The sequence below is a fragment of the Anthonomus grandis genome, chromosome 11, assembly GCF_022605725.1.
Source record: "Anthonomus grandis grandis chromosome 11, icAntGran1.3, whole genome shotgun sequence".
NCBI lineage: Eukaryota > Metazoa > Arthropoda > Insecta > Coleoptera > Curculionidae > Anthonomus > Anthonomus grandis.
Window position 1 is genome coordinate 16,459,437 of NC_065556.1, and position 14,850 is coordinate 16,474,286.

Genomic DNA, 14,850 nt, shown 5'->3' on the forward strand with positions numbered 1-14,850 from the left:
GTTCTCATTAACTGATAGAACATCATTTGTAATATCATATGAGTTTCTTTTTCATTTGAATGTATCCAGCATACGTATGTTTTTAGTGATGTTCTGTATCTGAGGACGACTTTTTACATAGCCGAAATGCATAATACATTTAACTAAATGATCTACATGCATTTCTTCTTGGAGATAGAGACTTCCCCATTAAGAATTCTATATATACACATTCTCCTACAACCTACAAAATCTCGACTTCTATTCAACAACTAAATAATAAATGTATTACAGAAAAACATTGTTTTATTTCCATTTTGAAATCGGTGATATGTTGTACACTATAGTTAACTGATTCTTGCAGTACATTAACTCATTTAGTTATGTATCAATGATTAATATCTGATGCAAAGACCTAATCAAAAAGTTTTGCATTGGATATAGCAATTAAGTAGTAAAATTGTAAAATTTCTTATTAAATGAAATTTGAATTTTCCCGCCTTAATTTGGCCACGCCTTTCTACCATTTGGTCCAACTATGTACGTTAAACTGTCAACTTAGTTACAATAGTTTCCGTTGCCAAGCGAGAGGACGCTAGCAGATTTGTCAGAAGAATTTCGATCTGTTTGTATGCAACCTCCACTTCTCTATATATTTGTGATTCGTTCTGTACGCCCTCTCTCTCTCGATTTCATCACTCTATTTTTCATCACACGATACCCACAAAGTGGGCTGTCTTCCCCGAGTTTTTAGTTATATTTTTCGTATACTAAAATTACATTAAAACAAGTGTTTTTGTTGTAAACTCCATTAAGTGTTATAAAATAAAGTATTCATAACACCGGGCACTATCTATTATTTTCCAAAGGCTAAAGGGTGAACCAAGGAAAATCTGATACAGTCAAATCCCTCATAAAGAGGCCGAAGTTTCGTAAGTCGAGCGAAACAACTGCAATCTATTGATCCAAATTAATCAAAATATATGTTTCTAATTCCTTTAGTGCATTATCATGTATGCTGTCTTATTCAGGTCTAAACTAAGACGGTGGCTATATAATGGCTTATTTAGTACGGTTTTCATCATAAAACTTGTGTCTAGAATATTAAGAGTTACAAAACAGTTCCTTCTATCAGTAAGATAACTTTGGAAGGAAGTTTAGACTCAAGCTTATAGTAATGCTTTTCTAGGCTTTGGATAGATCATAGAATGCGCACTCTACAAACTGTCCCTCCTCAAAACCCTCAATCAGTTGTGTCAGATACCTCGCATATACATTATTTCAAGTTTTTACAGCAGGAGCTTGCGATCATTGTTATCAAAGGCCTGTTGTAAGTCGAGCGACACAGCTGCAACCTGTTGACCCTGGAACACATTAATTAAAGTACGAGGCATGTTTTTAAAGTAAGTACCGTTTTTAAATTACGCCGCCGCAGCGCTGCAGTCGCCGTTAAGCGTATGCGCGTAGTGTAGCTACATCAGTTGGGAAGCCACAGACGCCATTACGACGCCGTTTGATCGAGTCTTCGTTTGTTTATGTGATTTTAAAATGCCGCCGACTATCGAGAATCCCGCCGACTGTGAAGTGCGTGGTGTTATTCGTTTTCTCTGTGCTAAAGGCTTAAAAGCAATTGAAACGATCAATGCAACCGCGTACTGTGAAACTTTAAAAAAACTGCGCCGCGCAATTCAAAACAAAAGGCGTGACATGCTGAGTGCAGGCGTCGTTTTGCTCCACGATAATGCTCGTCCACATTCAGCAAATCGAACGCAAGAGCTCATCACTTCATTTGGCTGGGAACAATTGGACAGTCTCCATTCCTCCATATAGTCCCGATCTAGCGCCTAGCGACTACCATTTGTTTCTTAAGACGCATTTGGCGAGGAAGCGTCATTCCGATGATGAAGAAGTAAAAACGTCTGTGCAGCAGTGGTTGTCCAGTCTGGCGGCAAGCTTCTTTGACGACGGCATACAAAAGCTGGTTCCAAGATACGACAAGTGCCTTAATAATAATGGAAATTATGTAGAGAAGTAGAGGAAAGAATACTCTTTCAGGTTAATAAAGTTTTGTTTGAAAAAATTTACTTGTTGATTTTTTATATCAAAACGGTACTTACTTTAAAAACACGCCTCGTATTTGTTATTAGGTGTGTTGTTGCATTATCATATTTGGTTTCTAATCCAGGTTTAAATTAATATGGTGGCTCAATTAAATATCTTATTTAGTACGTTCGAAGTTATCGGTTTTTATCATAAAACGTGTCTCTTCAGCATGAACACATACAAAACAGTGCCCTCTATCAGCAAGACAACTTTAAAGGACATTTAGACTATTCTCTGTAAGACTGTACTTATGTAGCTTTTCTTTGAGAATATAATGTGAGACATAGTCTAAGGTTTTGGAAAGATTGTGGAACGCGCCCTACATAAACTTTCCCTCCTCATAACCTTTAACTATGTACGCCTTCTCACAGCCTCTACAGTTGATCTTTTAACTTAAAACTTGATTTTTCTGTAAATTAGAACACAATCACTTTCAAAGTATACCCATAAAGTACCATTAAAAAAAAATCGAAATTACTGCTTACTCGTCTTAAGGGAAAGGGATATATATACTCTCATTTACTTATGCAACAATGAGATAATTTTTTGAGTAGAATTTTTTTAAAGATTTTATGACTTTCGTACGCAAACCATAAAAATTCTTGTTTTAATACGTCTCTCAGTACATTAGGAGTAACTACTCAAATTTTATTTTCTAACAACGTTAAACTAGATGTTTCGGAGTCCTTCTAAAATTTCGCCTAAAATTTGTAATTTTTGTCAGCATATCATTAGTCACTTAATTTAAAAGGACATGAAAGAACCGTTTTAATTTTGCATCTCGTACTTGTGTAAAAGAATGCAAATAAATTATTTTTTCTCGATAGTGAAATTATTCACCAACTAAGGTAAATAGGATTCTTTGTTAAAATATAGTTCAGATACTGCTCTAGTCAGATCGAGGGCTTATTAAAATATTTTAAAAAGTTAAGATTTTTTGCTGTTATCAAACATCAAACAACTGGGTAATACAGTTCTCTATCCATATACTTCAATCCATTCCCTAAGAATCACCCAACTGTTAACTTACTCGCAGTGCCATAGGACTGTAAGAATAATCTACTGGCTGGCATTTAAAGCTGTAACTTCCCCACCATCCGCTCATCAAATACTATAATTAAAATAAAAATATTATTGGATGTTTTATTATAAAATTGAAGAACTAACCTCATAAAATATCCAGGTGCTAAATAACGTTTGTACTAAATTATAAACAATTAGAACATTCCTAAGGTTAAATGGTTTCCTATTCTCCATAAGTTTTGGCCCTAACACCCTGGAGAAGTACGCGTAGAATAGGCATATCGCCAAGGTAGGAATGGGACTGGACATCATCGGCCAATCATTCACTCTAGGATCTAGAAATAAAAAAAGTGTGGTGATTAAACAGAAAAAAGGAAAAAACAACGTTTATCTATCTAATTAAATTTCCGTACTCAAGACTCTCAAGAGGTCAAGTTAACTTAATTGTATATTATCGGCAGACTTATTGTTGTCGCTTAATCACCATTCTTTACGGTAGGTCAGCGTTTCATAATAAACAAATAATTATTGCAGACTGACTTTAGTTAATTATCGAGTGGTACAGTCTAAACCAGCCGATATTATCTTTTTTTTTTATCCTCATTAAGTAAATAATAAATAATCTAAATATAACTAAATTTACATATATCTGTTATAGTCACGGCATTGCGGGAATGCTTTCGTAGAATTAGTTTTTTTTTTCATGGCGATCATTATCTGGGTCCGCATTAGCATTTACTTAAATATGAGGGAAAACAAGGGAAAAATCATTGGAATAATTCCAAACGTGAACTAGACTAATTTAAAAAAAAAGACCTTATCTACAGTAACGTGAGTAATGTGGAAAAGTCGAAAGTTTTAATAGAGTTCGTTTTATTATTAATTATTAAATTTCTAAGTGTATGTTAGGTTAAGGAACTTGTGCTGGGAAACTTTTATATTCAAAGTTCTAAGTATTCAGTCTTTGTTTTACAGCAGAAATGTCGTGTTATGTATGAATTTATCATGGCTAGACATCAATATTTTTCATTTGATTTTAAACAAAAAATGGAAATTTATTCAGAAAGGAGAGAAAAAAATCGGAAAGTAGAACTTTTTCTCGAATTAATAAAACTATTTTAAGATCATCATGTTTTAAGAAAAATGGAATACCCTTCGGTGGAGTGATGATTAAATCAAACTTTCACTATTTAGATTAAAGTACGTCATCAATCCTTGTTATTTTAAACAAAAAATGGGAAATTCTTCAAAAAGAGAAGAAAAAATCCATAATTCTTACCGAAGATGATCCAATGAGGGTCGAGGTGTAGTACTAAAAGCACTTGAAGTCGGAAGACCTCGTGGAACTTCTTCTCAAATTAATAAAACTATTTTAAGACAATCATGTTTTAAGAGAAAAGAATTACAGTATGTGGAATGATGATAAAAGCAAATTTTCACTGTTTGAAATAAAATATGTTATCGATCCTTGTTATTTTGGATTACACCAAAGCTTTTGATACACTTAACCATGAGCTATTTGTTGAAAATTTCTGACTTTGTAGGTTTTCCTAAAAGTGCAGTAGAGCTCATAAGCTTCGTCATTAATAACAAAGAGTTTGTTTAAATGGCTAATTTTCGGAAAAGGTGAGTATTACAGGACAGGGTATTTGGTAATCTTCTTTATTAGATTTGTAAATTTTTGAATTTATAGTTCAAATTGCGTAATTTTGCTCTGTTAACTCTTTATGACTTACGAAATCTCGACCAATAATTTGTTTGAAGTTGATTCCTAAGAAATCTGTAGCAATGTCTTCGGATTACCTTAAGATAAATATTAATAACGAGACTGTTTTTTTCAGAGCACATGTAATAATCTTAATTTTTATATTTATACAGACTTCACATTCTCTAATATCTAATCTACCATATGACTTATAACCTACAATAGATTTAATGTTAAAGACGTTATATCACACCCAAATCATCATTTTTTAAATATTCAAGTAAACCAAAGCTCTGTCTATAAAAAGCATAAAACTCATATTGGATATAGGTAGGCCACATAAATATTCACTATTTGGAATAAAATATGTAATCAATCCTTGTTATTTTAAACAAAAACTGTGAATTTATCCAAAAAGGAGAGACAAAAGTCGGTAATTGATAACGAAAACGATCCACAAATATGAGGGTCGGGGTGATGTAAGAAATGCGCTCTTGTACAAAAAGACCTCGTAGAACTTTTTCTCGAATTAATAAAACTATTTTAAGACTAGGTCTCAAGAGAAATAGAATACAATTTTGTGGTGTGATGATAAAAGCAAATTTTCACTATTTGGAAGAAAATATGTCACAACCTTTGTTATTTTGGATTACACCGAAGCTTTTGACACCCTGGTCTTTTGACACGTCGCGGTTTCGATCGCGAATGGGAATTATGTGCGAAATTACCGCTTCGATGTGTACTACGGTTATTTTGTTTCAGCTCTCGCCTGTCAAATTACATATTCCGTTATCGGCAAAACTGCTAACTATGTTGGAAGAGCCCTTTTCTCTTTCAACAATTTTTTATGAGGATAATTGTCATATAACTGTATTATCTTTGGATGCTATTTACAGCAAATATACCAAGAAATTTCGATTATCGTATGCAATTAAGTTATGCCTTATTATATTTGCTTTTTGTTAGTCAAGGTAATTGCAATTATTATATTTTTGTTGGATATAAATTGAAAAACGAAAGAAGTGAAGAAAATTTGTAGTTCAACTGTCTGCAAAAAAGTGAACATAAAAATATCGTTAAGTTATCGTTATATTTTTAAATCAGTTTAAAATAACAGAATTCTGTTATTTTTGTCAGCTTCATTCTTTTGACAGTTTTACTACTATCAAACAAGTTTTCTACATAGTTTATTACAACTAAAAATTTAACTCAGTTAAATGTAATATTGAAGCTTTAATTGTAACGAAATCATGTCAGAAAATCAAACCTATTTTACAGGGAAAAAGTCTATAATCTGGAAATTTTCTACAGCACAAGATGAAGGCAAAATATAATTTTTGCTAAGAACTATCATTTAAATCCCCAATTTGTAATTTAAAACGACATCTAAAAAGATAGCAGCCTTCAATTAAATTACTGGAAACTGATAATGATTCTAATGATTTATTAATAACCACGTTAAAATCTTTCGGCCGTTTTTGGATTCATTCTGGATTTTTGGAATATTTTTTTAAATATTCCAGTCATTCGAATTTGAATAAACCGAAAAATACAAATTCCTGGAATATTAAAAGAATTACTACAAAAGCATAAAAAAAAGAAAAATTTACAATAATCCTTGATTTTATTCGACAAGGCATTTTTGATAATATTCGAGGCATTTTAATTAAGTTTGATTCTTTAGTTTATTCAAATTTTAAATGTTTGAAATATTAAGAAAATGTCTCCAAAAGCGTGGAATAAAATCAAAAATTATTTTTAATTAAAATAATTTCTATCAATGGTTATTTTAATATTCCATAGATGTCAATTTTTAATTTTATTATGCGCTTTCGGAATATATTTTTCAATATTCCAGGCATTTACCACGAGCTATTCATTGTAAACTTCTAACTTTGTAGATTTTTTGTCACTAATCCCAAAAGGTTTATTTAAATCGCGAGTCTTTGAAAGATATGAGTTATTAAGGTACTACCAGCCAAAGATCTTCGGTCATCTTATTAAATTTATACTGGATGACACTCAGCTAATCCACTCCGTTGACTTTTCATGATATATTAAATCTTTACGACCAATAATTTAAACATGATTTTCAGTTGAAACTTGAAAGCAAGAAATCTGTAGCAACTTTTTTTTTGAAATACCTTAGGATAATATGAGCATTAATAAATAACCTTTTTTCAGCACCTTTTCTTTTCTAACATTCAGTAGTAATTTTAGCTTGTATATTGTATATTCTGTTTTCGCATTCTCTATATTCTCTACCATATGATATAAAAACCACAGACAATTCAATTTTAAAGAAGTTATACCCAAATCATCACTTTTTAAATATTCACGTAAACCAATGCTCTGCAAGTTTCTTATTTTATCACATTTTGATTTTTTGACCCTTGTTTATAGATAATGCTGATTAAAGCGTAAAATTTATATTTGTTATAAGTAGCCCACATGGAGTTTGTGGGACGAATTAGGATCAATAAAATCAGGTGGTTCAATATATTATCAGAAAGAGATTTAAATTACGATACAGTTTTATCACTAACTAAAACTCTTTATTTTTACTCTTGACGCGTGTTTCGCTAACGATGTTAGCATCTTCGGGAGAAAATTAAAATTCTTTAGTTTAAAATAAACTTTTTTTAAAAAATAAAGAGTTTTTTTTTATCTCCCGAAGGTTATATGTTTCGCTTAAAACAAAGCATCATCAGACCTTATAAACTAGTAATATCTCTTACGTAGGTCTCTTTGAGATAATGGACGAGTTCTTTCAATTTAAATAAAATAGTTGATTTAAAAGCTATATTTAGACGTAAAGCGAGCGTTATCCTATCAATATACAAAAGCCAGTTACTCCCTTAATATGATCCCAGAAACTCTTCAAATAATTAACATTATTGACAGGCATAAAGTCAATTAACAACGTAGAGTTTGTTATGCTAATGGATATGAAAGACTAAAACAGTGCCGAGCCAAGTGCCAGCTATAATTTTAAAATATGAATCTCAACAAGAGTAATTTTGTTAAAAACATAGATATCACTAAATATTTACGGCGCTATTTGCAGAAACAAATATCTTTTTTTTCCACGACTATACATATAAAAATTAAATGACGGTCAAACACCTGATATTTGCATATTATACAATAATCAATGTAATTTGCATATTCGTTCAGAAACCTCGGTAATATTTAAATAAATTACGAGATAATTAAAGCTAGATTTTTGCTAGATATGTTTTTGAGGCCATCCCTCGAAGCATACGAACTTTGTGAATAATTTAAAAGTTATTGTTTTGGTTGTATATGCAAATTAAACCCATTGATTGGAAATAAGTAGAACTGTAAATAAGTAGAATTGGATGTAATTAGGTTTTATTTTTTTTAAGAATGCATATAAACTACTATGACTGCATACACATTAAAAATCCAAAGAGATACAGCCTTATTTGAAAAAAGTAGCGTTTTTTGACGCCTTTCAATCATCCCAACCCCTTCTCAGTGTTATAAAAATTTAATATGAAAAATCTATATTTAAGTGGCCTAGAAAATTTCAGTAGAAAGCTCATGGCCGATAACATAAATATTGTGTCATGTTAATTATCAAATAAATAAAAAAAAGTTATAGAAAAAGTGGTATATTGCGAGAAAAGTTAAAAAGATTCTCGGTTGCATTAAAATTGTTCTGTAATTTCACCAAGACTGTATCTCTTACACCGTATTCAATATTCCAATGGCATACGAGACGTGTTTAATAAATAAAGCCAATTTTGGTATATTTAGGAAATATTTATTTACATCTCGTTGGGTGACAGGGGTAGTATAATTCTATACCCGGTATAATTTAACAAATACAGGAGCCCCTGTAAAAATCTAGCTACAACAGAATGCATTACAGGTTATTGCCCCTAATTAAACCGACTTAATGAATATGAGACGGGTGATGGAAAGTTGCGCTCTAATGTTTAACATTCAAAGCACTACAAAGTCTCTCTATTGTGCAAATATTTACAAAAAGAAACTATTTTTTTTATATTTTTGAATACCATTGATAAATCTATGTTTACTGTTTATAAATAGGTTAAATGCACTTATTAAATTACGAGAGTATATAAATCTAAAATATCGTTCAAAAATTATTTTAGAAAATGTTAACTAAATAAAATAAATTAAATTATATAACATATAGATTTAAAAAAATTCTATTAATAAAACCGCCATGACTAACGCTGCCCTGCAGCAATTAAACATATATACAAGACTGGAACTTCAAAGGCCAAAATTACAAAAAATTAGTATATAAACAAATTTAAAATTGAGAGATGATTGGGACAAGGACTCCCAAAGTATTCCTAGCTTTGTTGCAGAGTATAATAAATAAAATAACCTGGGAAAACACAAGGATAAACATATAGGAAGACAAGTCACATATGCTTTACAGATGACATCATATTGATGTCGGATAATATTCAAGAAACCCAACTAGTGCTAGAAAGGCTAAGCAACGAGGCAAGCAAGATAGTGTTGAAAATAAATCGAACAAAAACACACTTCATGACACTGGTACTAAGTGACATATTAAAAATTGCAACCGAAAGTATAGAACAATCATACGTATATAAATATTTAGGAGACGAAGTTCACATGGGACGAGACAACCAAACAAGGAGGACATGGTTAACATGGGCCGCTGTTGGAAAGTTAATCAGTGTGTCATCCCTATCCCATATTGAGATATGCCGCGGAAAAGCTAACGTTCACGAAGAAGAATGTTCCTAAATACAGATGATCCAACGAAAAATGAAAGAGATGCCGTTGAGACTATTCTACATCTCAATATGGACTGGGCAAGCCACGTGGCTAGAATGAAAGATAGTAAATGGACGAAAAGGATTATAGAATGACAACCGAGATGCGAAGCTTTTAGAAGTAGAGACTGGATAGATAACATAAAACGGATTGCAGGAAACTGGACCCAATCTGTACAAAATCAAACTACGTATCAAAACTTGAGAAATGCCTTTGTTCAACAGTGGAAAAAATAAATTCTAGATGATGATATTAATAAGAGCTAAAACTTTTAAAAAATTAACTGATCATAGCAACTGGGCTGCTTCTTCAATTTCAGCGCTGGTTTCCAATTTCTATAGGCACAGTTACTTTTAAATATTGCGAAAATATAGGAAAAATATCTAAAGGGCATATTGATAAATAAATAAATAATGTCTTTATTATACCGAAATGTACAAAGGCGAAATCTAGCCTAGGGCTAATCAGCTTAACCTCTATATACATGAACAAAAATATAGACCAAATTACATAGATAGCATTTATAGAAGGAAGATAATAGGAAAATAAACAATGATATAAAACTAAAAAAGAGAAAAAAATACACATTTTCCCTTTAAATTATAAGGAGATCATCTGTAACGTGAGAAAATGCGATTTTGATTTTTCTTTAAAACCAGCAATGGACATGCAAGTGAATTCGGAAGTTCATTATACACCGAAAGAGCATTAAAAAGAAAACATCTGTGAAATAAGGCAGAATGAAAACGAGGAGCCGATAATTTACTTATACATCTTAGATTGACGTCGTGCACATTTCTTCGAAAATTTAATTTTTCACGAAGGTAAATAGGGGAGGATGTACCAAGCCAACTGATAAGTATGAAAATTCTCTACACGCAACCATCCAAGAGTACACATTTTTTTCTGAAACTCTATCCTATTTTCTTAAGTTAAAAATGAATTTACAGCACTGGTTTTGAAGTTTTTGCAAACGATACAGGGTGACTTTATCTAAACAGGGAACATAAACAATGTTACAGTATTTCATAATAGGAAGTACTAAGGACTCGCATAATTTTCGTACTTTGTTGTTAATGATACTTCTATTAGCATACAAAGATTTGAGCGCAAAATAGGATTTTTTAATTACGTCAGAAACGTGCATTTTGAATCTTAAGTCCTCCACGAAAATTACACCAAGATTCTTAATTTTATCAACTATTTTTAACTGGGTTTCCCCCACAAATAGTTGTACATTATCTAAGACAATTTTTTTCTTATTTTTTGAAGAGAAACACATTACAGAACACTTGCGACGAGAAAGTTGAAACACATGACAAATCTTCATTTATTCTACTACAACCCCCCAATTTGTCATCGGCTTTAAAAGAATAATAAATTTATCAGCGTATCATCCGCAAAGCCCTGAATACTGCAATATTTAACAACCTTATACATGTTTGCTATGTACATTAGAAATAAGATAGGACCCAAGATGGATCCTTGTGGTACCCCAGAACTTATATAAGAGCAGTTTGACTGAGCTTGATTTTCTAATACTACCAGTTGCTTTCTTTCAGAAAGATAAGACCTAAAGAAGTTTAATGAACTATTATGGAATCCATAATAGGTCAATTTTGCTAAAAGCAGGCTGTGATCCAACGTATCGAAAGCTTTAGAAAAGTCGAGCAATACGAGCGCCGTAGTATCACCTCTATTCTTCGGAAACCAGACTGGCCCTGCGGGATTATGTTATTTCTGATAAAGAAATCATAAATCTGTGGCTGAATAAACTTTTCCAAAACTTTCGAAATTACTGGAATAATGGATAAGGCCGCAGTAGTCCTTTGGACTACGGATTTTAGCTAAAGGCATTAAAAGAGAAGTCTTCCAAACATCAGAAAAACAACCTTTCCAAACAGGAGTTTATAACATGAAGTAAGGAGCAAGATGTTGAATACAATGTTGGAGCATATTCGGCATATACAGGCATTTGATTTTGAAGGTCTATTTTTGAAATTTCTGCTACAGTGGCTAAGTGAAATGGAAACTGTAGATCAGGGCTAAATGTATGATTAAGAAAATATTCGACTGTCTCTGGGTAGTTATCTGAAAGACTATAAACTGATGAAAAATAAAATAACCAGACACTTGTGGGTTTGTTAAAATAAATCACATCAATCAAAGTTTGTGTGTTAGCTGCTTAACACGAGTAGGCTCATTTATTACCTAGGCAAAATCATATGCAGAAAAGCAATCCAATAAAGTATTGTCTGCGAAGTGATTCATATTGGCATCACCGAGAATAATAACATTATCATACTGTGAACATGCAAGGGATAAAATATTGTCAAAGCAATAAACACAATGACGTAGATCTCGCCTTGGAGACCTATAGAATGAGCCGACAAGAAAAAGTTCATTTCCTAAACGTAATTTAACGAATAACCACTCGAGATTAAGGGAGAAATAAAAATCATCGAAGGTTAAAGAGCTTTCAAGTGACTGCCGAACATATATAACAATTCCTCCTCCCCTACCCCCCTATTCCTCACAAATCACTTATAGGTTGGAATTGAAAAACTCTCTAGATCTATCATCACTAAGCCAAGCCTCAGAAATGCACATACATTACGTCAATTCCAGTTAATACAATCAAATCCGAGAGGTGATCAAAACCTGTAGACTGATGTCCTGATAACAAAATATTTTCTTCTTTTAGACAAACACTTTCCTATTAGCAGTTAATAAATTACTTTTATTCTTATGGCATCAGGGATGTAGCTTATAAACTCTTTAAAAGTTATTTAAACAATAGGAAAGAACTTGTATCAATAAACGAAAAGTAGCTCATTAATAAAACTTGGGAGTATTTCAAGACACTGTACTACATTTGATACACTTAAGGGTATTTTTCTGTATATTGATACACAGTTTCTATGTATCAACACCCATTTTACGATACACATTTTAAATGTTTATGTTTGCTGTTGGTTTTAATGCGGGTTTTGACCTGAATATTCTTGAAAAAGGAAACAGTACGATACTGGATTTTTTGTATTAAAGTTTATTGATTTTTTTTTCTTTTAAAGCATATCAGGTCTTTGGGATTTTTGTAAGTTTCTAAAGTATAACTTTTATTTAACTTATTAGTTTACCTTTTCGTAAAATATTACAATTTTGAGTGATACCACAGCGGTTCAATAAGACGTGTTCGTAGGAAATTTTTTCCAAGGAACGAATATATCCATGAGATTTTTGGCAAAATTAAAAAAACACTCTGTATATGTCAATGATTTACTACAAATATATGTTTTGGGCGGAAAATCAATTACGCAGATGATACTGCTCATTTTACTCTGATGATACAGGACATCCATGAACGCATCCAAAAGGAAGTTTTGGCATTCATATCGTAGGCAAGCTATATGCCAAAAATGGGACCACTTAAGCATCAGCAATCAGACATTTTTTTAATACCAGAAGCAGACGCAATAAAATATTGGGGCATAACATTATTGGACATTTAAAATGACGAATGAGGAAATTACTAAATAACGAGAGGACTAACTTAAGAGACTTAGAGATGGATGTTAAATGGTTGTTACTTTGCAACTCTTTAGGCCCTTTTTAAAAGAAAGGTCTGATGAAAAACAAGTAATTTTTTTTGAGTTTTCTCCCGAAAAACGAGCAGTTTTTTAGTTATTTAATTATTATTTCAATTTTCATAAGCCTTAACTACCGAAAACGGGTCAGTTACAATGAGATATTGCATTTAGAAAAGTTAATTTGCCCTAATTTGTAATAATTGCACCGCCAAGATTTCAATACAGATCACCTGGAATGTTTTGCCGTTGTAAAAGTTTCCATAAATAACTTTCATGGGAAGTGAATTAATTGCCAAATTTTCCCCTCACCAAAGATGTTCAATGCAAATCTCTCAATCCCATTTTTTTCATAATCGAGATTTATGTTTCGGTTTATTAATTTGATTACCTTTCCCAATCAGTTTTATTATTGGAAAAATTCCTTTTTCCAGGTAGTTAAAGCCATTTTCAACTTTTCAATTATTTTCGAATAAATTCTACAAAAATATTTTTTTCCAAAGTTGTCTTTACTCATTATTTACTGGCTTTTTATTATTACTAAAAATTCCTTTTTCCAGGTAGTTAAAGCCATTTTCAATTCTTCAATTATTTTCGAATAAATTCTACAAAAATATTTTTTTCCAAAGTCGTCTTTACTCATTATTTACTGGCCCGGGAATATTTTTCAATACGTTTAACAGGCTGGAAGCAGGATAAAAATGTATCCACCCAACATTCACGATTACTCGTTTATCTGGCGTAGAAACTTACGAACGGAAATTAAAAAAGCGAAAGAAGCAATGCTTAGCAACGAATATAACGAAATCGAATAATTGAAGAGGAAAGACGACACCTTTAACTTATATAAAAAAATAAAAAGGAACACGAAAGATGGAAGGAATATATTTAGAAGACTGGAGCAGACCGTTTGACCAGGTATTTGCTATGAAACGCCATGAAAAATGGAACGAAAATAGGCCACCAACATAGATATAGTTGTATTTACCTCTTATATCTATGTTGGTGGCCTATTTTCGTTCCATTTTTCATGGCATTTCTTAGCAAATACCTGGTCAAACGCTTTGTTGTACGTTGTATTTACCTCTCATCATCTAATCATAAGCCTACCTATGGGCTAAGACCTTAAGTGAGTACTGTGTTTAAGCGTTATACATATCAAGAATTAATAATAAAATGTTCACCGTTCTTATTTACTGATATTTACTAATGTTCCATGTCTGTTTTCAGAAAGAAACTAAACGAGGAAAGCCAAAGCTCTAGTTTACTTAAAAATAAAACGTATAACTGTAAAAGATCTTACTACAATTGATACTATATCTGACTTAATCAGATAATGATTATTGATTAAACTGTCCCAATAAATACCACATCTATCATTCTTCTTTATTCCATTATTCTCTTCACCTATACTTCTATTTTTAACCTAGATTTGTTTTTATTTAATTAATTACGTAATTCAATATTGATATATTATGTATCATGTAATTTTAACTGTAACAACTACCGCTCGACTTACTGGTATCAATTTTAGTTTGGTCTTGCTTGATTGTTAGCTTGATTGATATTTTAGTTATTATTTGTAACCAACGGCTTCAATTTTACACTGTGAGAACAACAACATTCGAATTTGAATTAATATTG

The 14,850-nt window shown here is 31.8% G+C and overlaps 1 protein-coding gene across 3 annotated transcripts in view; it reads right to left on the bottom strand.

The window, feature by feature from the left end:
- The window catches only part of LOC126741900 (elongation of very long chain fatty acids protein AAEL008004-like), a 103,191-nt gene that overhangs the window by 26,877 nt on the left and 61,464 nt on the right, over positions 1-14,850 (bottom strand). For all 3 annotated transcript variants that reach the window (XM_050448360.1, XM_050448362.1, XM_050448361.1), the window contains exons 3-4: positions 3,250-3,440; positions 3,113-3,193 (exon numbers count right to left, since the gene is read on the bottom strand). In XM_050448360.1, coding sequence (XP_050304317.1) covers positions 3,113-3,193; positions 3,250-3,440 — 272 coding nt within the window. The remainder of the gene's footprint in view (positions 1-3,112; positions 3,194-3,249; positions 3,441-14,850) is intronic.